Source organism: Sander lucioperca, chromosome 4 (genome assembly GCF_008315115.2).
Source record: "Sander lucioperca isolate FBNREF2018 chromosome 4, SLUC_FBN_1.2, whole genome shotgun sequence".
Classification (NCBI taxonomy): Eukaryota; Metazoa; Chordata; class Actinopteri; order Perciformes; family Percidae; genus Sander; species Sander lucioperca.
In genome coordinates this window covers 12,822,526-12,850,513 of record NC_050176.1, presented here as the reverse complement: position 1 = coordinate 12,850,513, position 27,988 = coordinate 12,822,526, and the positions used below count along the sequence as shown (strand labels likewise).

The window sequence follows — 27,988 nt, the reverse complement described above, 5'->3', positions numbered from 1 at the left end:
TTACGTTACCTCGTTATGAGTAGATTATGCCGGTGAATATGTTCAGTAAATCGATGTATTGAAAAGCAAGAACATTTTAACCCAATAACTGTAAAATGTCATACGCGACTGAAGGTTTAACTCTCGGTTTTTACGGTTTCGTGTTAAAAAAAGTAGAAACCCAACTTCCCTCAGAGAAAATGGTTTCCCCTCGCAGTCCTGGTGCTCGTGGAGAAACTACTTTGACTGACACTGGCGAGCACAGACTCAACGGCTTCGTCAAGTTACTGAACGGGTGAGTGAACAACTTTGGCCAGTCTTTGTCCAAGTTTGAGATAACTCTGGATTTATAAAACCATGGATTTGTTCTCATCTCTGAGGTAGCTTAAATATTGCCAACTTTATGAAACTCATTGACAGGTTGACAAGCTCGCTGTCTGCCTTTGGTCGTCACTAACGAGTTAACGACAGCAGACAACAACACTAGCTAGAGAAGTCAGTGTTTTTAAAGAAACAACAGATCACTTTGCACTGTGGCGCTTTGAGATGTGAGCTTGTTCAGCAAAAAGGCCTGCAGAAGTAACCAATTACAGATTCGCAATATCGGGTGAATGAGCTTTTGTCGTCTATTCAACAACAGGGTAGTTTGATGTGAACTCTTTTTCTTGTGCTTTATCGTGTCAGACACTTAATGAATGAGTTTCCAGGGTCTGTCATGTAGCCAACATTGAACCTATAATTCTCTGTCCTTTTTCTGAATGAAGGCGGAGAGACATGCAGTATTATGGGACTCAGAGTGCAATAACAGTGTTATTGTGTATGTGCATGTCTGACTGTTAGAGACAGCAGAGTCGAGGTAATTGCATGCACATTTTTTCCTTTGTCTGCCTTCATCTCCCCTGTTAGTAGCCTGTTACTATTCTCTGCCTTCTCATGTGTTTTCCTTTTTAATATCTGCCGAATTCCTCCATGAACTTTTCTGTAACTTTTACTTTATTTGTACTAAAACACCTAATTGCAGGTCTGCTTCTTTTAATCGTCTCCATTTCTCTCTGTAACCCCACTTTCCTGAGGCAAATGCCTAATGAGGGCACTGAAATACAAGTATCTCTGCAGCCATGTTTACTGTAGCTTACTTACTGTGGAGTAGACTGCCAGCACTCTGGGAACTGATTTCCATGCAGTTGTTGAAAGCTGTCAGAGTAGACAGAGTACACTCCCTTCCTTCTCTTTACCCCCAATGCCTCACCCTCACATCTGCTTAGAACTGCCCTTTGTTTTGTGTTTTACCCACTGGAAAATGTCTACCAATGTATGTGATGTTAGCTAGTGGTTTCATTTTTGTTCAGGGATGCGCCTCCATCCTTGTGTCAAGATTCTACTGGTGCACTTTAGTGTTTCATACTACTTATTTCCTTTTTTTGAAGGGACAATGTCCTCTAATTAACTTGGAAATCTACTTATACTCACATTGAACCCATATTTGTTCTATGTTAGCCCCTACCTTGTTTTCCCAGCTTATTTTATTTGGTAATAGTCCAGCTCAACTCTGAGCCCCTATCATGCTGGGTTGAGTGTTTGTCCCACCCCCACAATATCCTGCCCTGGCTGACTGTACAGTCTCAGTGCACTTCTTTAATATTGGTAATCATATACAGACATTAAAATAAGTAACAGAGATTCACTACAATGCCAATATTTATACTCATACAGTATATACTTAATTGTGGCAATACAACCTTTTCTGATTCTGATTTCGGATTCTGATTTTAATAAACACACAATGTTAGAGAAGGACCAGCCACCCCACCAACACAGCGATGCGTAACGCCATTGTTTTGTTTCTGTGCCGTGCAAGTAAGACAGAATTTTTTCATCACACAAAAAGGATCAACTTTAAAAGTGTGACATGATCCTGGAATCTTCAGGTAATGAAAAAAGTATGTTTGAGAGAAATGGGAAAAAAAGCCATATGTGTGCAGTGGATTGCCACAACAGGGCCTGAAAACGGGCACAAAAGAAGGATCAAGAATGACGGTGGTATAAGGACATTTTTAAACCGTTCAGTCATTTAGTCAGTGTGTTGGCTTATATATAGCAGAGTTGCACCCTGTTTCATGCATGCAGCTGATATCATATTCCCTAGAGCCAGAACCATAAAGACCTCCACCCCAAGCAAACGTCCGATTCTCATACTCACACTTTCATGCGTGTGTAATGATTGAAATATGCACACATTGTATGTTGTCATTACACATTACAAAGGGCACTCACATTAAATAAACACAACCAATTACTTGAACCTGTGATATGGTAGACAGTTAATCTTAAAATCTTTGCAGCGAGTATAGCACAGTGTAAGCTATTAGTGTAGGAGACTCACTGGGAGTGGTTGGGCAATATTTGAGTTTAAGGGGAACTTTGCTTTTGTTCTAACTTAACCTGAATGAGACAAACTCTTGAATGCCTCTCATGTTTGTGTGCAGTTTGAGGTTTTCTGAAATGGTGAACTTAGCCTAGTGTATCTTAATTACTGGATGTCTGTGGGATCAAGTAGCAGCTCTCTGCATAGGTATGCAGGGGAAATACTCCACTGTACTACAGAGTATTTATTAAACCCTCAGCAAAACCTAAGATGTTTTCTCTGGAAAAAACAAAATCCTAAGAGGCACATCAATATTATGAACTACTGCTTCCGCTGTGGGTCCATGTAAACAGGAAGTGGGTTTGACGTTTAATGTAACTTAAAAAAAAAACTTTGAACTGAAATTAGTAGTTGGCCCAGATATTCATCTTTGGAGAAACGTTCCTACCCAGTCCCATAGACATCCAATAACTGAAATAAACTTGACTAAGCTCCTTCTTTCAAACAAGGCTGCTCATAATTCAATATTGTCATTTTATTGTCTCTCAAAAAAGTTAATTTTAACCTGCATGAAGTGATGTTTGTTACAATCTAAGCTATGTAAGAAACAACAATGAATCCTGGTATATGTAATTTAATTTTCTGAAAAATAAATTGATTATGGATACAATAATTAAAGATGAATGGCTGTTTTTGGCTATTCACTCCAATACTGGAAAAGTCACTTTATTTTAGGGCTGAACGATTAATTGCATTTTCGATAATATCGCGATATGTTAAAACGCGATTTCCTAATCGCAAAGGCTGCGATTTGGTCACGACTCACGAGAGCAATCAGTCTGCACTCCGTAGAGAAAGCATCAACTAGCACGCTAACGCTACACTGTACCTTGAGCTGATTTCTGTCATTCAAACAACTCTGAGTTGTAGTTTAAAACGTTTACAGCCATTTTAATAAAATGAAGGGTTTTATTCGGGCTTGAGTCTATACATGCAGTTAATGGATACAGGCACACAGAACTCAAGGCTCGGTTGGCAACGATTAGCTCTGATTAGCGGTTAGCTCTGATTAGCGGTTAGCTCCGGTTAGCTCCGTTATAAAGATATGAGTGGAGGAGCTGCCACTGAGAGGGGTAACAACCAGACTCTGATAAATGACGTTCGGGGAGCTTTCACAGCAGCGTGGCCGCGGTGTTTCAACAGTTTTATTAGTACAGTTAATCCCACGGCAAGAACACCAGCAACTAGCTAACGCAACGATAGCCTCTCTGAACAAGTGCACACGACAGCAGGCAACTTCACGAGGGGGAGGGGCTGGAGGCAGCTCCTCTCTGTGCACTGTAAAAAATTGTGTGTGTGTGTGTGTGTGTATATATATATACTATATTTTTACTTATTTAACTGTCTAGTGTGTAATTGTGTGTTCATACTATACATTATTATATTATTCTTTGTTGAATAATACAGAAGACAAAGAGCTTAAAAAAATAATCGAATCGAAATCGCAATATTTGGGGGAAAAAATCGCAATTAGATTATTTTCAAAAATCGTTCAGCCCTACTTTATTTTGGCATATTAATGCAAAAATCCATTATTTCCGCACAGCATTTTGCTCATTGATTTGCATCATTGCAGACAATGGCCTCTTAAATCCAAAGATATTAAAGAGAGCCACCACAGTATAAACAGGACATGTCCTCTCTGGGTCTTTGATGAATGTTTATATGCAGTTGTTGCACATAACTGAGGACAGATTTTTTGACTGAAGTGAGGGCCTTTAAATGCACACAAACACAGAGGAACCAGCCTACTTCCTCCAAACCTCCCGTATGACATACTCTGACTATGAACACTGACAATGCATCATTTTGTCTCCAGCCATGAATATTCATTACACTGGTGACACTGTGCCATCTGACTGACCACAGTCCGTGTCACAAGCAGTGCCACAATGGAGCTCTCATGAGTCTGGACAAAAGTACCTAATCCCTCAACTCCATGATTCATTGTTATTTCACACTGACCGTAAATGCCGCTGAATGCTGACAGCACGCAAAAATGGATGCATAATAATTTAAACGGAGCAATTTTTCGCAATTTTTCAAGTGTTTTTTTCATGTGGCCTTAAGGAATTGTAGTGCATGAGACCCCATTTGAGCTTCTAACCTTATCCAGATACAGATCACATATTCATGCAAAGTGTAAATGAAACCTGAGCTTGGAAGTGACATAGTTCAGTTGTCATGCACACACTCAAGTTTTTTTAACTTACTGTGCAGTTAAAAATGTGCGCAGGACAAGCTGTGACATGACAAGAGCGTTCAAATTCCAAGGAAGTCTGCTGCCATTTCTTCATTACCAATAATTTACTCACTTCTCATCGCCCCGCCTCTCCTTCTCTCTCAGGTAGACGAATAAACACCATGGTGGGAGTGGAGTTCAGGTCTGAGCAGGCGAGGGTGTGATCTCTCTGCAGTTGGTCGACAAAGAGCACGACGGCCGGACAGATCAAGACTGTCAAAGGAGAAGAAGAATGGCTCAGAATGTTAACTTTGACCTGAACCACCCTCTCATAGAAGCTGGACTGGAGTGAGTGTTTAAGTAGTCCTCCCTATCTCTTAACATTTCTTCTGTTTTCTTTTTTTGTTTTCTGTGTTTGGTTTGCTGTTTCAAGCTGTCAGCTTACCTAGTGCTATTTAAATTGAAGGCCGTGAGGGTGGTAGGAAAATAAGGAACCAAGATGACAGGATTAGCTTTGCTTTTTGATGTATTGTTAAACTCTAAGCGCGAAGGCAGATCAAAGTGCAGTGTCCCAGGGCTTTGATTTAAGTTGTGTGTTTGTGTGTCTGTGTGTCTGTGTATCTGTGTGTCTGTGTGTCTGTGTATCTGTGTGTGTGTGTGTGTGTGTGTGTGTCTGTCTGTGAAAGTGAATGTGAATGTTTGCATTTGAAAACAGTACAGGCCTGATTGGCTTCTGTCTGGCCTTCTTCTTGTGCTATCTTGTACTAAGTCAATGGGAACTGGACTTGCTGTATTTTCTTCAGTTTTTTTCCCTCTTGATTTGCTGGACAATCAGTCCAGTTGGCTTTGACAGTACATCTAGATAGCGCAGGAAGAGGGTCACACAGAAGGCAATCTGTGCTGTACAGCCCACCAATGAATGAAAATGACTTCACAGACTCTTCCTGGACTGTCCCCCCAGTCAGAAGGTTATTGTGTTTTATCTGTAGTGCTGTCAGTGGCCAACAGTATTCAGAGCACACTGGATCTGTATCAAAGTGTGTCTTTGAATCTAGCCTGTATTTCTGAGCCTGTATCGCCCTCTTTTCTGTCTTTGTATCTGTACTTATGTCCATGTGTCCCTCTTTTAGGAGCCCAGTAGATGAGGAAGGGGTTCATGACTCGTTCAGCCAGCTGATAGCAGAGCAGAGTCAGAACGGAGGACTCTCTGACGCCATCGAGCTGCAGCAACTGCAGAGACAACTGGACGAGGAGGATCGAGGTACTCTGTTTTTTGAGAGCGAAAAGATGCATGTCTGCATGTGTAGGGCTGGATTTGTACAAGAGCTAGGTATTATGTGAATATAACAATGATATCGTAATATAAAATCTAGAGGTCTTGTTTTTGGTTATATGGATATTGTAATACGGCTTAAATGTCATTTTCTGGTCTTGGAAGCTACAAAAATAATTCATTTTGTCTGTCTTTCCCAGCAGTAGCAATATTTGTCATATGTATTCTTTCTTCTAATTCCACAGACAATGTTGCCTGCCTGTCCAGCCCTGAACATGACTTTAGAGAAAGGAGGCAGATGCGAAGGGACGTGGAATGGCAGGATAATGAAGAACAGGCAGACCCTCTCATAGGTGAACGTTGGTCCTCGGCAACCATGAAGGTCCTGTCCTCCATGCCCAGTCGCACAATCGGTGAGTCCTGCAGAAGGCCAGTGAAAATACTGATAAGAAGACACTGCAACAGTATAGAGGGAGATTTGTGGGAGATCTGTGGACTGCTGCTGTGCGCTGCTGTTTACCATCTCAGAGTTATTCAACATTAGAAGCTAGATGGGATTCACTGGCTGTTGTGGCAGTCACTCTCTCATGGAGGTCATTCAGTGGCCACTCTTTGGTTAGGTAGCATCGATGAGAACTATAATTGAGCAGCCAATAAATAATTCAGAGGGGTTGTTTTTTGTAATATGTGTTAGGGATATACTAAGCTTATAAGTGAATACCTGAGAAAAGGATTTATTTGCATGTTTTGTTTTTAAATCATTTAGAAATGTAGTCCCACTGAGAAAATGGGAGTACAAACTGTATGGCATTACAGACCAAAAGGATAAAAAGTTGCTGATTGACAAACACAAAATACTAATAATCTTTGGGTAACATATTTCTTTCAGCTAACCGCTTGACTCGGTGATACAGCCTAATGTGATTAGGGCTGCAACTAACGATTATTTTCATAGTCGATTAATCTGTTGATTATTTTCTCGATTAATCGATTAGTTGTTTGATCTATAAAAATGTCAAAACATGGTGAAAAATGTGGATCAGTGTTTCCCAAAGCCTAAGATGACGTCCTCAAATGTCTTGTTTTGTCCAAAACTCAAAGATATTCAGTTTACTGTCACAAAGGAGAGAAGAAACTAGAAGATATTCACATTTAACAAGGTGGAATCAGAGAAATCTGATTTTTTTTTTAATAAAAAAATGACTCAAACGATTAATCGATTATCAAAATAGTTGGCGATTAATTTAATAGTTGACAACTAATCGATTAATCGATTCATCATTGCACCTCTAAATGTGATAGGCTACAGAAGAGGTGTCCTGCTGTTTTTTAATTGTAATATTTTAACATCACTAAAAGACCTCAAGCTCCTCTGAGGGTTGAGACAACTTTTACCAGCCTTGGTTTGTTGTAACCAATGCGAAGCCCAGTAAAGAATGTTAAGTGGCTGAGAACAAGGAGGCTTATCATAGTTCCTGAAAAATGTACAATTGTTGGTCATAAAGTTCCACCACACAGGAAACACACAAGTTTGTACATTGATATTTGCTCTTGTTGAAAGTGTCTTACAGTACAATACTAAACCAACAAAGCATGGGATGGTTAGTGGAACCTGAACACTTAATGCTGCACATGTTGAGCTACAGCATAAAAGATAAAAACAGACAGTTTCGGTTGAGAAGAGTTTCAAGGGGAAGCAGTCATCTTCCTGTCTGTACTGTGGCAGGTCAGGTGCCTCAGCTTGTTGAAGATAGACTAGATAGCTGTTGTCTAATTTCCTTAGCTGTGCCACTGCCACATGATACATTTTCTGGTTTGAAGATTGCAGTGGAAGATAACTGTTTATCTTTCAGTACTTCCTCTTTGCCAACAGCCATATAGTCATTCAAATCTACACGTTATACTCTCTTTTAAAATCATTTGTGCTGTTGGGCATCTTCCATTGATTCTTATACACAATACAGTGGATTATATTATCCCTGTTGTTTTCTTGTTTTTTTTTTTTATGGGTATTTCAAACATGTACTCTATGTTCCTGAAGTTTGGTGGAATGTCAAGCCTTGTGCCAAAGAACAATTAATTTGGGCTCGGGACAACACTGTTGCTTAGGGGTTAAGACACTGTCCATGAAACGCAACATCCCTGAGTGCAGCCTGGGACCTTTGTTGTATAAGATGGTTATTTCATTCAAAACTATAAAACTATGTAAAGAATAGAGATTGATATGGCCAATCCTGAAGCCACTGTCTTGATGCAACAAAAAGTTGTGGAATTCAGTGTTGGCGGATCGCCTTTGAGGCAGTAAATGCTGCTCATCCCATCTCTGAACAGTCTGATCCTCTTTCTCTGTCAGGTCGCAGCAGGGGAGCCATCATCTCTCAGTACTACAACAGGACCATGCAGCTTCGGAGACGCAGGCAGAGCAGACCCGCCATCCGAGACTTCTCTCGCTCTGCCAGACCGAGCATACGAGGCTACGGCATGGAGGTCGACAGTACTGACGCAGAGGGTGAGAAGAATGACTTGCGCTGATAAGACGCTAGAATAAAAACTCACCTGCGCTTGACAAGCTTATAGTGTAAACAATGCTGCCCCTGTGTGTGTTACAGTGAGTAAGAGGGATCGTTTGGTGAACAACCTGCAGAACCTGTCAGTGAGTGACAGAGTCAGGATGCTCAGAGGGATGCCTCTCAGTGTGGCTGAGAAAAGTGAACTCAGGTAGATGTGGTCCTGGTTCTCATTATTCCTATCTTGATTATTGTCTTTGTTTTATGTATCAGTCTGAATTTCTCTCTGTGTCTCTCTGTCTTCAGGAGTTTAGCTTTACAAAAGGAAAAACACACACTTTCTGGCAGTCAGATCCCATGTTGCAGTCAACTCAAATATTACATCATCATTGTAAGTCACTAACACCACCTCCTCCTGTGTTTTTCTTTTACCTCTGACAGCGTATCTAGATACTGTACCAGTTTTTATTTTTAGTTTCCCCTTTGTAAATCATTCTCCCCTCAAGGTCCATTTAGTAGCCTTTTGATTGTATCATATGATCTTCATCACAGCAGACTTCTCGTCCATGTTGGTTTAAGATAAGTTCTCGCTACTAGACTTGCAAAGTCGCCAGTTTTGCTGTACTATTCACACTACACAACCTTCTGTCTTGTTTTCACACTACCTGACTGACCGGTGACAGGGTCTCACACACCTTTCACCAGGACAAATCCCTGAGTCTAGCAATAACAACTTTGGTCCGTGTTGCAAATGCAACACATACCTTGCAGAGTCCCCGACAGCTCCAGATATTTAGCCTGCTAGATATCTGCGATGTCTGCGAGGCACCAGCAAGTGTCTCATCTTGCATTTTTGAATGGTTCACACATTGCGCTTAAATGTGTGCACGGTAGCGCCGAACCAACGCAGATTTGCCTCCGATCTGGGGCTTTTGTCGGGGAGCTCCACTGGGATACCCTCGAACATGCACGGTCATGGAAGGCTTGTATCATGTGGGCGCGCCGACAGTTTTGTTGTCATTACTTAGAAGGGGGCTGCAGAAACTATGCACTATAGCTTTAAGGAAAAAAAAAAAAGTAATTGTAATTGGTTGTCAGTATTTCCTGTAGGTGTTATTAAGGCTGTGTAATCACTCTGTTGCCCAAGCACTATGGCTTTGATGGTGTGAGTCACAGATTTCAGACTCTAAATACCAAACCCATGCACATGTGTACACTTTGCCTGAAATTGTACTGCTACATTGTGAGTCATTTCCAGTAGAGCATGGATACATTTCTGTGTCACTATTTCTTTTTTCTTAAATAATAATACAAAATGCAATATGAAAATACGTGATTGTTGATTTAGAGATTACAATGGTTTTCTCTCCCCCTGTTCTCCCACACTTTCTCCTCCCAGGGTGCAAGACATAGTTGGTACAGCTGGCTGAACTTCCTGCACTCCCTCCAGCTGTGGCAAGTGGCGCTCAAGACAGTGAGCGGTCGTTTCGGCACCGGTGTCCTCTCATACTTCCTGTTCCTTAAGACCCTACTCTTCTTCAACTTCTTCCTGTTCCTGGTGACGGGTGCGTTCATGGTGCTGCCTCAGGCAGTGCACCCTCCAGTGCTGCCTGCGGGGCGAAGCTCCTTCTCTGGACTGGAGCTCCTCACTGGAGCGGTAAGCTCTGTGCTTATTGCGACTTGAAACTTAACTTGTAACCTCCAGGTCACAAACACTGAGAATGAACTCTTCTGTGAAGTAGGAGACATCTTGTGTGCAACAGTTAAACTTTAGAAATAAAAAATATTTGCATACCGGTATTTATGTTTTAATGAGGTAGGAGTAGAACTAGTAAAGCAACATTGTTTAACATTGGATTATATTGCAATTTGGCAGCCGTACAGTTTCACAATGCAATTCAACTCTACGCCGCTGTCGTAAATATGCACAGCTGTACACGTGCATTTGTTATGATTACTTATGATCAAAAAGTAGTGAGTCGACAACTTTTCCTTTTCTCTTCTTAGCTTCTCTTCGATCTCTTCTTCTCTGCCTTGATGTCCGTTAGGGCTGAACGATTTTTGAAAATAATCTAATTGCGATTTTTTTCCCCAAATATTGCGATTTCGATTCGATTATTTTTTTAAGCTCTTTGTCTTCTGTATTATTCAACAAAGAATAATATAATAATGTATAGTATGAACACACAATTACACACTAGACAGTTAAATAAGTAAAAATATAGTATATATACACACACACACACACACACACACAATTTTTTACAGTGCACAGAGAGGAGCTGCCTCCAGCCCCTCCCCCTCGTGAAGTTGCGTGCTGCCGTGTGCACTTGTTCAGAGAGGCTATCGTTACGTTAGCTAGTTGCTGGTGTTCTTGCCGTGGGATTAACTGTACTAATAAAACTGTTGAAACACCGCGGCCGCGCTGCTGTGAAAGCTCCCCGAACGTCATTTATCAGAGTCTGGTGGTTACCCCTCTCAGTGGCAGCTCCTCCACTCATATCTTTATAACGGAGCTAACCGCTAATCAGAGCTAACCGCTAATCAGAGCTAATCGTTGCCAACCGAGCCTTGAGTTCTGTGTGCCTGTATCCATTAACTGCATGTATAGACTCAAGCCCAAATAAAACCCTTCATTTTATTAAAATGGCTGTAAAAGTTTTAAACTACAACTCAGAGTTGTTTGAATGACAGAAATCAGCTCAAGGTACAGTGTAGCGTTAGCATGCTAGTTGATGCTTTCTCTACGGAGTGCAGACTGATTTGCTCTCGTGAGTCATGTGACCAAATCGCAGCCTTTGCGATTAGGAAATCGCGTTTTAACATATCGCGATATTATCGAAAATGCAATTAATCGTTCAGCCCTAATGTCCGTAGAGGCTGCTGAACTCCTCCTCCCAGCGGTCCAAAACCAGAAAACATTTTCTCCATAAATATGACCCAGTTTCACCAAATTAGTGGTAGTTGCGTAAAGCGTTACAGCACTTTTCCCGGGAGATCGTACCCGCGCTCATCAACAGGCGTTTGGGGCGCGCATTTGTTAGTGTAGCATTACAAATGATTTGGAAGCTGTTATTGTAAGGTAAAATAGTTACATAATGTTGCTTTAAACTTGTCTAGGGGGGCATCTTTAAGTTTAACAGTATGCGATCCAAGTAAATAATCATATTCTCTTTGTAGGTTTTGACCCAAACAAAGAAGTTACTTGTGAAGCAAATCAATTTTTGCATAAATCACTGTTGCTCTATCTCCTTTTGTCTCAGGGCTATTTCTCAGACACAGTGATGTACTATGGCTACTACAGTAACTACACACTGCGTAAGAGCTGCAGGGATGATGGCGGAGTGCAGAATGTCTCTTTGTCCAATGGAACCAGGCTGGACTGTGTGTCGAAGCACCTCTCTTATAACATGCCGCTGGCATACTTTTTTACCATAGGAGTGGCTTTCTTCATCACATGTATCATTCTTGTGTACAGGTACGGTGTTGTTTTTTTATTTTTTTTTAAAGAAGACAGAAATGCACAAACAGGACTGACGTAGCTGGTTTTAAATGTAATAATATTTCATGAAGCATGTTAATGTGCAATTTCCCAACAGCATGTCAAAGTCGTTTGGTCAGAGCTTCCGCATCGATAAATCTCACAGTATTTTGGCCATGAAGGTCCTCTGCTCCTGGGACTTTAAGGTCATCAAGAAAACTTCTGTCAAACTCATGTCTGAGAATATCAGCACCCAGCTCAAGGTACACGCACACACGCACGCACACACACACACACACACACGCACACGCACACGCACACACACACACACACACACACACACACACACACACACACATCCATGTCTCCTTCTCTGTCAAGTAATTGCTAGACAGGAATGCCATGATCTGATACATTCTTTCCCTTCTTTATCCCTTTGTTTTCTTCATAATATTCCTCCTCTGTCCCTCCCTCTCCCTCCCTCTCTCTCTCTCTGTCCTGCCTCTCCCTCACCAGGAGCTGCTAGCAGAGGTGAATCAAAAGCACGTCAAGAACACAGCGTGCCAGAAGCTGTGGAGACTGATGGTTCATGGCCTGGCATGGACTATCTGCATAGGGAGCACCACAGCCTGTGTGCTTGCTATTTACTACTTCTCTGGGAACATGCACAAGGTGAGGCGGGGTGGTTTCAGGGTCCAAAGTCAACATCTCCTAAGGATCCAAATGTTTATTGGTAAATACTCAGAATTCAGGCTGTATTTTGTTGTCCTTTGTTACGCAGTCTTTGGGTTTTATGTTTCGTAAAGCAGCCATTTATACATATAGTATGTCGCTGCTGGCCACCATACTTTCTGTCAGAAAGGTCCAGGCTAATCAGTGGTACTTCTATATATATATCAAACAAACTGCTGACTGGCTGCATGGTTGTTTTATACAAAACACTACCATCTAAAGGGCTCTTGCTGTTTCTACCCTGTAGAGTTTCTGGTGACTCTTATGGTGGTATCAAATAAAGACACGTGCTGGCTCACAGCAGTGCTGCTAATTGCTAAAAGGAGTAGAGTAACACAAATCTGTTAAAGATATATATAGGGTTGCACGATATTGACAAAATGTGATATTGCGATATCGATTATGAATATTGCGATATATTTTTAAATACGTAAAATTACAAAAGTTACGGGAAAACGCATCAAAATTCATAACAAATAAAACAAGTTTTCTTACAGCACAAGGTTTATTTCAACTGACGATCATATTGGACTGGCACAACATGAATAAATAAATAAGGACCATGTGTACAGAACAGGACATGTTTTACTGGTTGTACAGTATCAAATAAATAAATAAAGAGAACAGGACACAACTTTTATTTCGCTTTTCTGATTCGTTCCGTTTTGTTGTTTCTTCACTTACACTGTCACTCTGTCTAAATATGCACACACGTGGTACGCTCCATAGGGTTTGTCACGTAGTGGACCCGTGCGCTGACGTGCACTAACATGTACAAGTGGCACGGTAACTGGCCAATGAAACATGATCATTATAGCGTTTCAAGTGGGCTCTAAATCAAACACAACTAAGCCACACAGCCAACGGACGGGACGCAGCGCTCCATGATATAAACAAAATATTGCAACCCCTTTCGATATAATATTGCGCAAAGTGATATTGCGATAACGATATTGAGTCAATATATCATGCACCCCTAAAAATATATACAGTTAAATACGTCATTTCTGACAGCTGGAAGATGACATTACAGCCAACAGTAATATTATAGAGCACATCACCTAGCTCTTTGTTCTCTGTCCCCAACAGAAACTCCAGCAAAGTTCTCGTATTGCCGACAATAACCTCTTGTTGACTGAGGCCAGCCTGCTGGCTCTCCCCGTGGTGGTGTCCCTCATCAACCTGCTGCTGCCCGGCCTGTTCAACCTTGCAGCCTGGATGGAGGACTATGAGTCGCCTTCTGTACGCACATATGTCGCCATTTGCAGGTAGTAGTGAGCAGAGGAACAGCACGTTGCGAGTTCACAGATGTCAGAGTTTAAGAGAGTGCAGAACTGATGGTTTTTGGTTGGTAACATGTTTGCTGTCTGCGTTTTTAGAAACTTAATGTTGAAAGTAAGCGTTCTTGGACTCCTGTGCTACCACTGGCTCGGTCGGGTGGCTGCTGACCCTGAAGATATTGGACTGAAGGTAACATAAATGATGAGACATCATTTTCGCCTTCATACTACCACAGCAGACACCTTTTTAATGTCTCAGCTGTGTTGAGGAATATTAATAATCTTGATCATTTGAGTTTATGTTGCTCAGTGCTATTTGTTTAATGGCTGACTCTGTGCTCTGTTTCTAAACTACTCTCTCCAGTGCTGGGAGAGTTTTGTTGGCCAGGAGCTTTATCGTTTCCTACTTATGGACTTCATCTTCACTCTACTGGACACCTTGTTCGGAGAATTTCTTTGGAGGTTGGTCATTCATTAAAAAAAAAAAGAAAAGTGTTATGAATTTCTTTCTCTTTTGTTGTTTAAAGTAATTGGAAAATGTACCACCAGATAAAAGTCTTGTTTGCTTTTTTTAAGCAGAGCTTACATTGAGTTTCTAAACATGTGAGGCTATAAACTCACTTCTGCTGTTCTCTACAGGTTGTTTTCTGAGAAGGTGCTGAAGAGGAGGAGGAAACCAGTATTTGATATCGCCAGGAACGTCCTTGAACTTATCTATGGACAGACGTTGGCCTGGTACTAAACCCGCTGTTAAGATGTACACACAGTTATGTTCAGTAAAGTCAAATAGTTTCTGGGTAATGGCAATAAACTTTGTGGTTTTTTTTCAGGTTGGGTGTTCTCTTCACTCCTCTCCTGCCTGCAGTGCAGATTATCAAACTCTTTCTGCTCTTCTACATTAAAAAGGTACTTGCATGGAAACATTTAAAGGTGCCCTGCCACACGTATTTCATTACTTTGTGGTAATGTCTGAAGTTCTACCATGGACCCTGTAACATTTTTTGTGGAAAAAATGCCTTGGTTACCTTGTTTCAAGCCATTCTAGCGTGGTATAGAAAGCCTGCAGGAAGACTCAGCTCAATTTGTGCCCGTTCTCGTTAATATTCAACAAGCTTAGCTGCTTGACTCTGATTGGCTAACAGCTAGCCAATGAGAGCCTGGCTATCAGCATCCTTTACCCAGTGCAACTGGGCAAACTCATGAATAGTAATGAGCTCAGGCAACACCACGTCAGACTGACCAGCTTTTGTAATTGGCCTGATTTCTCCGCTTATTTCTTTTCGGTGGCTAGAGCTGACAGAGGAGGTAGCAGTTCATTTTCACATTCACGACATAACACAAACACATATGGACCTGACATATTTCAAAAAATACAAGTAAAAACGGTTTTGTGTGGCAGGGCACCTTTAAGTTAAAATGCTTAAAATAAAAGCTTAAAACTGAAATAATAAAACGTTTGGACAGTTAACTTTTAACAAATAAACTTTTTTTTTTTTTTAAATGTTATGGTTGAATTGATCCTCTGTAGTTGTGTGTGGCTTCAGATACTCCCAGCCTATTAGACAGCTTCAATTTTTTTGTCCCTTTTTGACCCTGGATCTGTTCTGTCTGTAAATAATGTCAGTATCATAACCATACAGTATGTGTCGTATACACTGTGTAATATGTGTTTCCTAGTCAAATAGTGTAATAGCTTTTAATGTGACAGTTCTTAAAGCTGTGATGTCATGTCTGCTAAATGCATGCTTATTTTGACTTTCTATCTTGAGCATGAAAGTTAATCTGAGACCTTGACACCAGTAGTTTGACAAGAAAATCTTAAACTCGGTGGCCCCCTAGTTTTGTGAGATTTATGATGTTAGAGGTGGTGACCTTTGACCCCGGCCTGTGTTTTCTCTCCTAACAGAGCAGCGTAATGATGAACTGTCAGGCCCCCAGGAAGCCATACAGAGTCAGCCAGATGACCACCGTCTTCATCACTCTCCTCTGCTTCCCCTCCTTCCTCGGTGCCTCTGTGTGTGTCACAATCACCATGTGGAGGTATTAACCCCTTCAAAAAAATCTTTTAACGTTTTTAAAAAACAAGTTACCTTACACGAAATCAGTTTGACAAGCGTTAACTGATAACATCAAGCAGAGGTACTGTTGCTATAGATACTTGTAGTTAAATATACTTTGCACATTGATTTAGATCATGGTTTAAACTGTTTAAGAGAGCTATGTCTGAACTGTCCTGTTATTAGATGTATTGGGACACTTGCCACCCATATTCACCTCAGAGAAAAGGTCAAATAAAAAAGGAGTCCTGTGTGACACACATAGATGTCAGTCTCAACATTTGTCTTCTGTCCTCAGCATCACGCCCTCCTCATCGTGCGGTCCGTTCCGAGAGCTCAAAACAATGTTCCAGGCGGGGAAACGGTGGGTGGAAGAACTGGAAAAAGATAATCCCAACCTGTCCGTGCTGGCCAGGGCTCACTCCTACCTGGTGGAAAACCCTTTCTTCCTGTTTGTGGGAGCAGGCATCTTCTTGTGAGTACACACACACACACACACACACACACACACACACACACACACACACACACACACAGAATATTGATCAACACAGCAGCAGCAGCTTGGAATTTTGAAATTATGAAACCATAATGTCCTGAGACACACTGAAATTGGATCTTTTTCTGAAACATTAACAAGTTGTTCTTGAGAGGATTGGAATCTAATATTGACCTGCACGAGTTACAACCAGCGGTTGTGAAAGCAGACCTGCAGCTAGCAGTGGTATCTCAGCTACTGGAAGCTGCAGCAGGTTGGTCCAGCATTAAGGCAGATCAGAGAGTCTGTGTGTGCTGTTATCTGTCATTAGGCAAGCAGCAGTACACTATCATACTGCATTATTAATGAAATCAGTGTGTCCTCTGTCGTTTCTCCATCAGGATTGTCATCTACTTCCACAGTCAGGTGGTGGACGGTCAAAGGAAGATCATTAGCTTACTTCAGGAGCAGATTGAAAATGTAAGACATCACCTAAATACTGTATATACAGCTCTGTGTAATTATGAAGATAACTATAAAACAAACTAAGTTTAAGTGAAAAGAATGTTTTCCTGATATTGCTTGCTTTTTGATCAATCTGCTCAGGAGGGGGAGGATAAGAAGTTTCTGATCACTCGCCTCCAGTCCATCCACGAAAAAAAACGAACCCCCGCTCGAAGACTCACAAGTCAGGTCAGTCTGTGCTGCTCTGGTGCTTTGCAACAACTGTTTTTGTCTAAAGCTAAAACAATTTCTATAACCTGGCCTCCTCTTTCCTCCTATGTCTTTTTTTTATTTATTTTTCCTTTAGGACTTCAGCTGTTGAGATCCCAACCTCCAGTAGACAAGCCTCCTCAGTTCTCTGAGCACTGAGGTTTGGAGAAATCTTAAACCAGCGTGGATATAACTGGACAACTGTATATATGACCAAATTCAATCATGTATTATGTATATGTATATAATTTTGGCCAGTATTTTAATGGCTGGAGCGTTAGTAGAGAGTCAAAACAAACCAAGTGGAAATATCAGGTGAAACAAAACTGTCTGCTTTATACAGTGCTGTTTATAGATTAAAATCCCTGAACTCGAACTTTAGAAAGTTAAATGTAACCGACGGACAGTATAACTGGAGAAATCTTGAAGCTGATGTTAATCAGTTTCCATGGATTTTAGTCATCTCTCGTAAAAGCACTTTCATATCAACTGTGAACAAATAGATTTTATCATTTCTGGTGCAAAAAACTCTACGTAGTCTACAGTGTTTTTGTTTTTTTAATGATTTTTAAATAATTTTATCAGTATGTATGTATGTATGTTGTACAGTAGGTAAACTTTGGATGTTGTGGGTGTGAGTATGATAATACTGGATATTACTTTTTGTTTTCTGAGTCGCTCTTTTGCGATGGTAACTGCCACTGTATTGTCATACTGTAGCAATTAAATTATGTTTTATCATATCTGCGTGTATTTGTATTTATTAGTGCTTATATGAGGTGTGGGCATTACAACACAAGAAGATAAATATTACAAACTCAACAGCCTGAAAAATAATATGGATATAATTTGTACTATTTACATTTATAGTATTTATGTACTTATAGTACTTAGTATAGCAAGTATTTTTTTTCACAGACATGCAAATAAAAACGTAAAATGTATTGACACTTGCAGTAGCTGACTGTATCTGACTATAAGACATATACAAGATATTTTCAGTAGAAAAATAATTATAATAATATATAATAATTTTAAGTACTCTGGTGAACAAAGTAATAATCTGAATCATTGTACCTTTTTATTAGTAAATATTACCCATTAAATTATTATTTTTCCAAAATGAGAAAAAGCAGCATATTTGGTGGAGGGTAGAAACAGCAGCACCATAGACGGATCTCTGAATGTGATAGTTAGAGTTGACAGAAGAGAGCACCAAATCCCCACAAAACAAACTGGGAGGTGTTCAATCTTGCCCGTCAAAACTATTTTAGACTACCACCATGACAGTCTCAACTGCACGTACATATAGTACGGTACATATTTACTGTATGTGTGTGTGTGTGTGTATGTGTGTATACATACACACACACACACACACTGTACCCACTTTTCATTGTATTAGTGTACACCTCACAATAATAGCATGTCTACAGTATATACAGTATCTGACATATCTGTCTATGTTAAAACAAGTGATCTCATGTTGTTTAAACAGCTCAAACGTTCTGGTTTGATTGTATTTCACTCAACAATATCTTCAAAACTTATCAGGCACTTGTACATTTTTGAGTCGTTCAGTTTTTCAAAAGCTGAGTCTAGTTTGTTATTGATGGAAGACGATGTTTGGAAGTATTCACAGTTTTCAGTTTTGTTTTCGTGTTTTCCTGTTGTCTTCCATCGATGTTCAACATCTTCTTATCTCTGCAGAATGGCTTACTGACGCTACGCTAACATTGCTGTGCTTTAAAAAAGAAAAAAAGCCACTCAGCTCCCGTTATTGAGCATGCCCAGTAGTTTCCTGGGGTCCATCCCCTGCTGCTGGGCCATCTTCTGCACGTCAAAGCCCATGTGCTTCAGGAACTGGATCACGCTCATCTCCTGTCCTGTCAGCTGGTCCCGAATAGTTGGGCAGGAGGGATTACAGTGTGGCCATGGGCAGCTGTCAATCAAATGTAGAGGGCAACCCCTCATAGGCTGGGTCTTGTGCTTTAGGTGGTTGTGGTTGCTGCTGTTGATATGGTTGTTGGCTTGGAGGCTGCGGTCCCAGCAGTGGAGGGCTCTGGGCAGAGAGGTGCCTTTGACCTGAATGTCCATCCAGTAGCTGCAGGGACAGGAAGACACATAGTGAAGAATCATATATGGTACTACAATGTAAAATGTACAATCTGTATACTTGCATACAACCTTGTGTGCTGTTTTACATGATTATGGGCACTGTCATGAGAAGTAATTTAAAAAGAATAGAATTGGGCAATATGATGATTCATTTCTCTGGGTTGTATTATAAGACTGACCGATCAATATTCAAGTCTCAAAAGTCTAATATTAATTTATTTACATAAAAAATTTGATATGGATCCCTGAAATTGTTTTTTTAAATGAATTGTTACCAATGTATATTTTGACTGGGACATTATACAATTGAAAAATTAACTTGTCAGTGCTCTCCAGCGGACGAACTATGTAACTCTAATATTTTTTCTAAAGTATCTCAAAACGCTTGGCAATTTGTAGTTATTTATCTGCCAACATCTACTGTATGTACGCTATAAAGATACATCTATGATAAGCTCATATTGGTCCAGCCAGTTGATCGGTCCAGCTCTATTCGTATGGGACCATTAAGCAAGCTGCAAATTACCGGGCAGCACTGCTTTATGGTAATATTAAATGTACAGGATGCTTTCATCAACGTGTTAAAGTACCTTGTTGGGTATTTAATTCTGCCAAAATCAGACTTTCCTCTCTGTTATTTTCATGTACTTTGTATGAATAGTTAATTGAAAAGTGTACGATTAAGGTAGAGCAAAGGTTAAAGTACCTAACTAATAGCAGACATTTAATTAAGTATATTCCAATGGCAATAAATGTGACTGTATGTACTTGTGCAGTCATCTTACATGTTGAGTATTGAGTCACTGAGTGTTTGAATCAATTGCTAATGGAGATAACCTTTAGGATTTCAGTTTCTTGTGTTAGAAAGTTGTATTTACTTACGATCTAGTAATGAGTTCATGCGACAGACAGGCCGGAGCAAACATCGCCCTGCCATTCAAAAACAAAGAGTCACATAGTCAACAAAACAGTCGTTGTTACTTGTACAGTATCTTGTGTGTGTGTGTGTGTGTGTGTGTGTGTGTGTTTTATATTTTGTTTGCAGTCTTACGGTACGTCACGTAGCGTACTCCTCAGCTCCTGTCCCAGGTTCTGTATGTACCTCCACTGGCCCTCGTGGACGGGCTGCCCGGTCAGGTGGATGTTGTCGGCCGTCAGCTGGGCCTCGTCAAACAGCCATTGCACCACAAACACCGGGCCTGGACAGGAGAGAGGATGAACTGCAGGTCAGACTTTAAGTGACACCCCAGCCTCTGTCTTTATCATCTACGTCTGCCGTGTGGAGGGGCTCAGGGTGTTTTGTTACTCACTTTTTAACATGGGGAAGACTTTATATCCAAAGAAACAGTTCCATTCCTCTCCCACATGAGCCTGTCTGCAGCTCTCTGGCACCAGACCGCCCCAGTACCTGCCAAGTATCACCACTTTACAAAATCTGTACTGCTTATAAACCTTCCTCCTTAACCCCCCCACCCCCACCCCACCCACCCCATCAATCCACCAGTCTATCCTTTAACACCATCTTAATGCTATCCACCTGTCCTACCTGATGCCTCTCTTAATGGCCTCAGTGGGGGCACAGCTGATGGTGTCCAGGCAGTCTGTTAATTTGTACTGTTTGTTGTCCAGGAACCATCCGGAGTCAGCCAGGCCCCTGACCTGCACCCCTCGGTGGCCCTGCGACTCCAGCTGCTCTGCAACGTAGTCCACGTTCAGCAGGACACCTGTACCGCCCGCACTGGTGACAGGAAGAGTGGGATCAGAGGGTGCAACCGAGTGATTATCTGTGGTGAAACGCACACACACACACACACACACACACACACACACACACACACACATGTAGATGTGCTGAACTGACCTGCTTCCTGCCAGAAGCAGAACCTTGGCATTGTCCAGTCCTTTTGTCAGCAGCTCGTTCACCACCTCCTTAATGATCAGAGAGCCCATGAACGCATAATCACCTGAGAACAAAGATGTTTTTTATTTATCACCATAGAGCTAAGTGACACACTTCTCACTCAGACTACTAACTCTACATTAGTATTATGAAACTGTTGAAAACCTGAGAAGCTAAAAAAATCTTAAGATTTTTTTTTTTGTTGGGGTGTGTTTAGTTTACAGGGTTATTAATGCAAAAGGTCCATTCACTTATCTGAAGTCCAAATGGCACCTGACTGATTACTTTAAATTATTATCAACTTGACAATTAGCAACACTCAGCAACGTTTTAGTTTGAAGCTATGGCATTTTTTAATAGTAATAATTGATCTTGATTTCATGGAGAAATTCAGGACATTTGGATGAAATAATGTGGGTTGGTTTGTAGTGCGAGACTGGAACAGCGGCACAGCTTGTGTGTTATAAACCTGCTGAGTATCTAACACGAACACAACATAACACGGTCAAATTTATGGAGGAGGTTCAAAACTGTATAGCTAAAAGAAAAAGCTTCCACACAAAATAAACAAAACAAATCAATGAGCTCCCAGATCATAAGATCTCTGTCTGTAGCCTCTGATCTGTTTGCTGCTTTCTATGCCTTTAAATAGCTAGTACATCAAGAATCTTTTTTTTCAGCCAGATCTACAAGCTCACAATGTGAGTCAACTGATTTATTGTGACTTACTGTGATCTGTCTTCGGTGTGGCTCCGCTCCACACATCACTGGAGCAGTACGGGATGAAGCTACCGGAGAGAAAGAGCAACACTGACAATTATTTGGAATCAGATGGTTCGCTGATAGCCGACAGATACAGCAGTTGCATAAATAATAGCCAACCTGGCTGTGTGATGGCAGACTGAAAACAAACAAGGTGTGTGACTTCAAAGACAGAAGTCAGTGAGTGTATATGTTTTATTATCTAACAATGACAAGCAGCTGCTGAAACAGAACAGGACAAGACTGAGTGTCATCAGGCACCGATGATCTTTTTTTTTATGTATGAAAGGATGATAAATGGCTAAAGCAATAACAGCAGAGAAAGAAATAGTACTTACTTAAGTCTCATATTTATTTATTGTAACTGGTAGTAGAAATACCAGAATGGAAATTAAAATATAAACCATTCAAATTAAAGTCCTGTGTGATACAAATAACTTCAGTAAATGCAAATAAGTAGAACATAGTATTGAAAGTAAAAGCACTCATTCTAAAGAATTTCAGAGTCCTAAATTATTATTATATTATTATATTCACGTGTAAGAAGTATTTCACATTTGTCTACAGAGAATAGTCCTGTAAAGCACCAGTATGTCAAAAACTGTGAAAAAATTAGGGCTATCAATCGATTAAAAAATTTAATCTAATTAATTACATACTCTGTGATTAATTAATCGAAATGAATCGCATACATAATTAACGGTGCCTGAACCGATACTTTTTAAGAAAGTAAAAAAAGAAAAGAAAAAAAAAGGGTACTAAACAACAGTTGGCGACATTAAAGAACGGCTTGTTTATTGCTAAGGCCATATGGTAAAAATGAAATGATTTAATAATAATGTATAACAATAACTTATTTCACTAGTAAATTGCTGTTGAACGACAAAAACAACCATCAGATGGGAAAAGGACATTTACAATAACTTCAAATGCACCACGAGACTGTAGTTTACCAGTTTCTTGAACGCACCGTCTGTGTTGTTTCTCCAACGGCAGCTGCAGATTGTTACATACCGGTGTTGAATCCTCTACAGTAAAACACAGTCAAACTTTACACCGTTTAGCGTTAGCTGTCAGCATTTTAACCGTGTTTAATCCAGCTACTAGCTAGTGGTATGCTAACGTTAGCTGCTGTTGAGTATAGTGTTAACTAGCTAGCGGTAGGCTAACGTTAGCTGCTGTCGAGTATAGTGCTAACTAGCTAGCGGTAGGCTAACGTTAGCTGCTGTCGAGTATAGTGTTAACTAGCTAGTGGTAGGCTAACGTTAGCTGCTGTCGAGTATAGTGTTAACTAGCTAGCGGTAGGCTAACGTTAGCTGCTGTCGAGTATAGTGTTAACTAGCTAGCGGTAGGCTAACGTTAGCTGCTGTCGAGTATAGTGTTAACTAGCGTCACGTGCAGCGGTGTTTGTGTTGCCTGTATCGTCTTCAGAGCATCAGAGAGCAGCTCAGACATATCAGTGACACCAGATTTCGGTAGCCAGGGTTGGCAGGAAGAAGATTTTTACAAGTAAATGTTCCAATTAATGATCCAGGCAGCACATTCTCGTCTCCCTCCTTCATTTTACAGTCGAATGGTGGCTAGAACGGCTCCGGATCAAACGTCAATATGGAATGGATTAATCTGCGTTATTTTTTTAACGCGTTATTTTTTCTCAGATTAATTAATCGAAATTAACGTGCTGTTTTGACAGCCCTAGAAAAAATACATTGACCCAAACACATAAATATTAAAGAGAAGGAGAGACCGGAGTTCTTACACCATGTTGGCGTTCCACCAGTGAGGGTTTTCCTCTGGCTGAGGAGACAGGATTCCTGTTCCTGTGAAATAGAAGAAGGCAAGATCCAACATTAACTTCACTTTCTGAACAAATGTCTTAATCATAATAGTCAAAAAGCTTCAGTACAATTAAAGGACAATTCTGGCGCAAAATGAACCTAGGAGTTAATAACACATGGGTACCGAGTCGACCGTTCTCTGGGATATGTTTTCATGCTAATCGAATGTGACCAGTTTTAGGGCAAACCGCTAATTAGCTAATAACGCTAGGCGTCGGGGCCACGCGAAAGTAAAAAGAAATCGCTATTTCTACACCACTAACATGGCTCAAAATAGCACCACACTTCCACTGTAGCATAATGAGGGTCCCTACATGTAAACCGAAGCATTGAGAACTTTGTAAGTGTACAGACAGTTTATTCGAAAGACTGTACCTTCACGTATACAGGCAGGCGCCATCTTGGGAAAACAGTCATGACCAGTCGAATGACGAACGGCGTGCTTGAGCTTGGTTAGTGGTTACCAAGTGTGGTGCTATTTTGAGCTTTGTTACTGGTATAGAAATAGCGATTTCTTTTTACTTTACCAGTGCCCCGAAGAGGCAACATTCGATTAGCATGAAAACATATCCCAGAGAACGGTCGACTCTGTACACGTGTTATTAACCCCTAGGTTCATTTTGCGCCGGAATTGTCCTTTAAGATAGGCTACAATATTTTAGGCTATACCTAAAGCTATAGTGCGTAGTTTCTGTCTCCCCCATGAGGAATTCTAAGTAATGACAACAAAACTGTGGGCGCATCCACATGATACAAGTCTTCTGTGCTCGTGCACCACCCCCACCCCTCCTCCACGCAGTTGCTTGTAACCAAGGAGGACACAGAGGATTTAAAACACCATTTTCTAAACATAGCCATACTGAGAAATAAAGAAAGAGTTTTGTTTAATTAGCTTTGTATCAACTCATTTGGCAATGACTTGAATGTAATGACGTTCATTAATATAAAAAAGTTACGCACTAAAGCTTTAAAATCACACAACGTAATATGTAGGTGTGTGTTTACTGCATGTTTTTTCCTGCGGTCAATAAGTCATTAACTTCCTCTGCTTTGGTCAGCAATTACACGCAGGCATTGAAGAGCTCTGTGGCTGCTGCATTGGCCACCAGTGTAAAGTGTACACAGAGAGTGAGGTGGGGAGAGAGCCATAAACAAACAAGAAGTCCCCTGACGGCTGGAGGGAAATAACCAGAGAGTTTGACTTTTAAAGATTAATGCAAACTCCGCTAAAGAGGAAACACAAACATGTCTATGAATCTCCTTCATTCAGGTGGAGTTTTTTTTCCCAACTGAGGAAAGCAAAAGCTCTGTCTGGCTGTGCAGAGAGTTTGCAAAAGCTGCACGAACCAGGTAACACTTCAATGTGTTTATATGTTTGTCCATAAGTTATTAGTGTGCATTTGTGCATAAAATATTAGTGTGCATTTCTGTATATCTGTATCAGTGTCTCTGTGTCCCAACCGGCAGTGGCAGATGGCCGCCCACCAAGAGTTAGGGTCTGTCCGAGGTTTCTGCCTGTTTAAAGGTATTTTTTCCTCACCACTGTTGCACCAAATGCTTGCTCTTGGGGGGGGGGGTTGTTGGGTCTTTGTAAATTATATGAGTGTGGTCTAGACCTACTCTAGCTTTAAAGTGTCCTGATATAACTCCTGTTATGATTTGACACTATAACTAAATAAATAAAATTGAATTAATTGTGCTGCACACAATTCAGGGAAGTGACACGTGTGTTGTTACCTGTTTTGGTTTGTGGCCACTTGGTGGAGCTCATCAGTCTCCTCATCGTCTCATACCTGCTGTCACAGGTCTGCCTGTTGAAACAGTACCATCCACCTGAACACACAGACACACACGCGCATGTCAACAGGTTATGTAGAGCCGTGTTTCACTGTAATGAGCTCTACATCTGTGTTAGGTTCATCCTCACCTTCTAAGAACAGCAGCCACCTCTTGCTGCCTTTAGACTCCTTGATGTAGTACCTGCGTGAGAACGCCAAAACAAATCAGTGTGAATGAGTCACACATACACACAGATGCATACATACACAACACAAGCTCTGCTGTAGGGATACTACCTTTAATCCATGAAAGATTTGGCTCTGATCGCACCACTAAAAATCTCTGCAGGAGGCTTTAACAGCTCAAGGTTATTTAAAAAGAAAAAAACATGAGTAGGAAAAGTCATTGAGCCGTTGGCAGCACACACACACACTCACAGAGGCTTGACAGCTTGGGTGGCATATGGAAAGGTGCCTCTTATTCACACAGTCACAGTGTTCCATTTTATTCATGACTTAATCCTGTTCCTCATACTCTGCACAATTTACTTCATCATTGTATTGTAATGTAATTAAAGCATGCCTTGCTTTTTAATAGGTATGATAGCTCAAACATGATACGGTTCTCAGGATTTATTTTTAAAAGTGATGTTAGTCTCTGTGAACAGTCTGTTATATTAACTCACCTGTTAAGGAGTCATGAGATAGTATTCATGCACAATGCACATGTGATCCTTTCAGTCCGTAACATCAAACTTACTGAGATTTATTCCACATAGATGTTCCAATAAATATTTCAGATCACACTGAATCCCTTCCTCTTATCAGAAAAAGTACTGCAGTACCATAGACTGTGGGATGACTGGCACAACACTTGGGGCTCTAGGGAACATGATGCCCTCTATCCATCCCTCAACCCTTTTTTTGTGTGTGCAAACTTGACTAAAACTGGGATCTTGTAGTGATCTGCATGAGACACAGCAGTCAAGGCACATGAGTAATTCCTTCTAAAGATAAACTTGTTTATCTGGAGGTAGTTACTTTTCACTTGTAGCTGCTGAGAATGAAAACCTACAAATGATGATTAAGGCACACATCAGTCATAGCTGCAGTCTAACTTGGACATCTGGGCTACAGTGAGATGAGGGTTTTACTTTATAACCCAAGACCATCTGTCCAAGTCCAAGTCCATCTGATGGATTGATATGCAAGTCGTTTAGATATGATTCATGCAAGTCCATGATTCTTCTATTTCTTTCACTGCAAAAGACAGACACCTGTTATTGCAAAAACTATTATTGGTTGTAATTTAGCTTTATCAGTCTAGTGTTATCAGACTCAATAACTTTGGTCCCTCTGGAAAAATAATCCCTGCTGGGGTAACGCGCCTCTCTCTCTCTCTCTCTCTCTCTCTCTCTCTCTCTCTCTCTCTCTCTCTCTCTCTGCGGTCCTTTGATCCATTTTGGTCACAGCCGGAGTGACAAGGGACTGAAGGGCAGTGAACTTAAACCTCCACAGTAACACAAATCGGATGTTTGGTGAAGCAGAGCGCAATTTAGCATCTGCGCCTTAATGGCTTTAACCAAATACCCTCTACATGCCAGATGACGACAGGTCTTTTAAGTGCCATGTTATGAGTTATTGACTAAATTGAGATACAGTTCAGGCCGCACACTCACCCTGCTGCTGAACCGTCATTGCAAGTCACAGATACATTCTTCAAAAAGTGCAACTTCATGTCTTGATCCAGCTTCTGCGCAGAGCACGGGTACAGTGACTGCGCTAAGTTCTTTATCTGTACCATGAAGTTGTCCATGTTGCCCTCCACGGCTGTAAAGTCTAACGGGAAGCTCTCTGCTCCTTCCACCCGCTCCCTGTGCGCTGGAGGCTGCTGCTGCTGCTGCTGCACCCGCCGACTCTGCGCCCGAGCGCCGTGTACTCTCCTCGCCTCCACCGGTGCGCTCATGTGGATGAAGAGCAGCAGCAAGCAGGAGCGCACCGCGGACAGACTGGCCCGGCTTTTCACCACACCACGGCTCTGCATATCTAATTGTTAGTGGAAAGCGTCTCTCAAATGTGTGCAATTACTTCAGTGAAACACAACATGTCCTAAGAGTCGTTAGAAAAGTGAAAAGTTCTTTGGAAACGCACAGAGACCTCTTGGAAGTTATCGTTCATGAAAGGTGTGCAGAATGAACGCAGGTTATGGTTCTCCATGGTACATTGAGAGATGGAGAGCTGGTTTAAAATTCACCTCAAATGCACGTGCAGTTTCCACATATTTTTAGTCCTAAATTCGCGAGGAGCCAGTACAACTGTCATTACGCGCGTAGAAGTCCCTCTATTCAGTCGTTCGGCCCAGTTTCACTGACGACCTGTTGACTCATTGGTTCAGGTCCTCGTGAGCTGCGGACGAAGTGGAATTTTATTTGAAGTCCCCCCCCCCCCATGCGCCCCTCCTTCCTGCTCCGCGCCCAGTGCTTC

At 41.2% G+C, this 27,988-nt stretch overlaps 2 protein-coding genes across 4 annotated transcripts; one reads left to right on the top strand and one right to left on the bottom strand.

Moving 5' to 3' along the window:
* Window positions 1-12: 12 nt before the first annotated feature.
* Window positions 13-17,851, top strand: tmc6b (transmembrane channel-like 6b). Of its 3 annotated transcripts, none has more exons than XM_036000822.1 (21): window positions 13-274; window positions 4,752-4,934; window positions 5,717-5,847; window positions 6,105-6,272; window positions 8,213-8,368; window positions 8,469-8,577; window positions 8,673-8,757; window positions 9,766-10,023; window positions 11,630-11,844; window positions 11,966-12,110; window positions 12,364-12,519; window positions 13,669-13,847; window positions 13,959-14,049; window positions 14,224-14,321; window positions 14,499-14,594; window positions 14,690-14,765; window positions 15,766-15,899; window positions 16,215-16,391; window positions 16,796-16,874; window positions 17,001-17,087; window positions 17,206-17,851. In XM_036000822.1, exons 2-21 carry the CDS (start codon window positions 4,879-4,881, stop codon window positions 17,218-17,220), a joined length of 2,511 nt encoding a protein of 836 aa, XP_035856715.1. In that variant the 5' UTR covers window positions 13-274; window positions 4,752-4,878; the 3' UTR covers window positions 17,221-17,851. The 3 variants fall into 3 exon arrangements, with proteins under 3 accessions (XP_035856715.1, XP_035856717.1, XP_035856716.1); XM_036000824.1 differs by lacking the exon at window positions 13-274 and adding an exon at window positions 400-835; XM_036000823.1 differs by lacking the exon at window positions 13-274 and adding an exon at window positions 868-1,623.
* notum1b (notum, palmitoleoyl-protein carboxylesterase b) lies at window positions 17,674-27,988 on the bottom strand. Its single transcript, XM_031288846.2, has 11 exons — window positions 27,184-27,988; window positions 25,654-25,706; window positions 25,464-25,559; window positions 23,648-23,708; window positions 21,856-21,914; window positions 21,088-21,190; window positions 20,773-20,964; window positions 20,537-20,634; window positions 20,278-20,425; window positions 20,109-20,156; window positions 17,674-19,212 (listed from the first exon to the last, which is right to left on the bottom strand). Exons 1-11 carry the CDS (start codon window positions 27,546-27,548, stop codon window positions 18,876-18,878), a joined length of 1,560 nt encoding a protein of 519 aa, XP_031144706.1. The 5' UTR covers window positions 27,549-27,988; the 3' UTR covers window positions 17,674-18,875.

Coding starts and splice junctions, on each gene's coding strand:
- tmc6b (XM_036000822.1), top strand. CDS start 4,879: ATGGCTCAGAATGTTAACTTTGACCTGAACCACCCTCTCATAGAAGCT. Junction 14,322..14,498: donor TTCGGAGAATTTCTTTGGAG/GTTGGTCATTCA, acceptor TGTTCTCTACAG/GTTGTTTTCTGAGAAGGTGC. Junction 14,595..14,689: donor TATGGACAGACGTTGGCCTG/GTACTAAACCCG, acceptor GTTTTTTTTCAG/GTTGGGTGTTCTCTTCACTC.
- notum1b (XM_031288846.2), bottom strand. CDS start 27,548: ATGCAGAGCCGTGGTGTGGTGAAAAGCCGGGCCAGTCTGTCCGCGGTG. Junction 25,707..27,183: donor AATGACGGTTCAGCAGCAGG/GTGAGTGTGCGG, acceptor GTTCTCACGCAG/GTACTACATCAAGGAGTCTA. Junction 25,560..25,653: donor GTGGCTGCTGTTCTTAGAAG/GTGAGGATGAAC, acceptor CTGTGTGTTCAG/GTGGATGGTACTGTTTCAAC.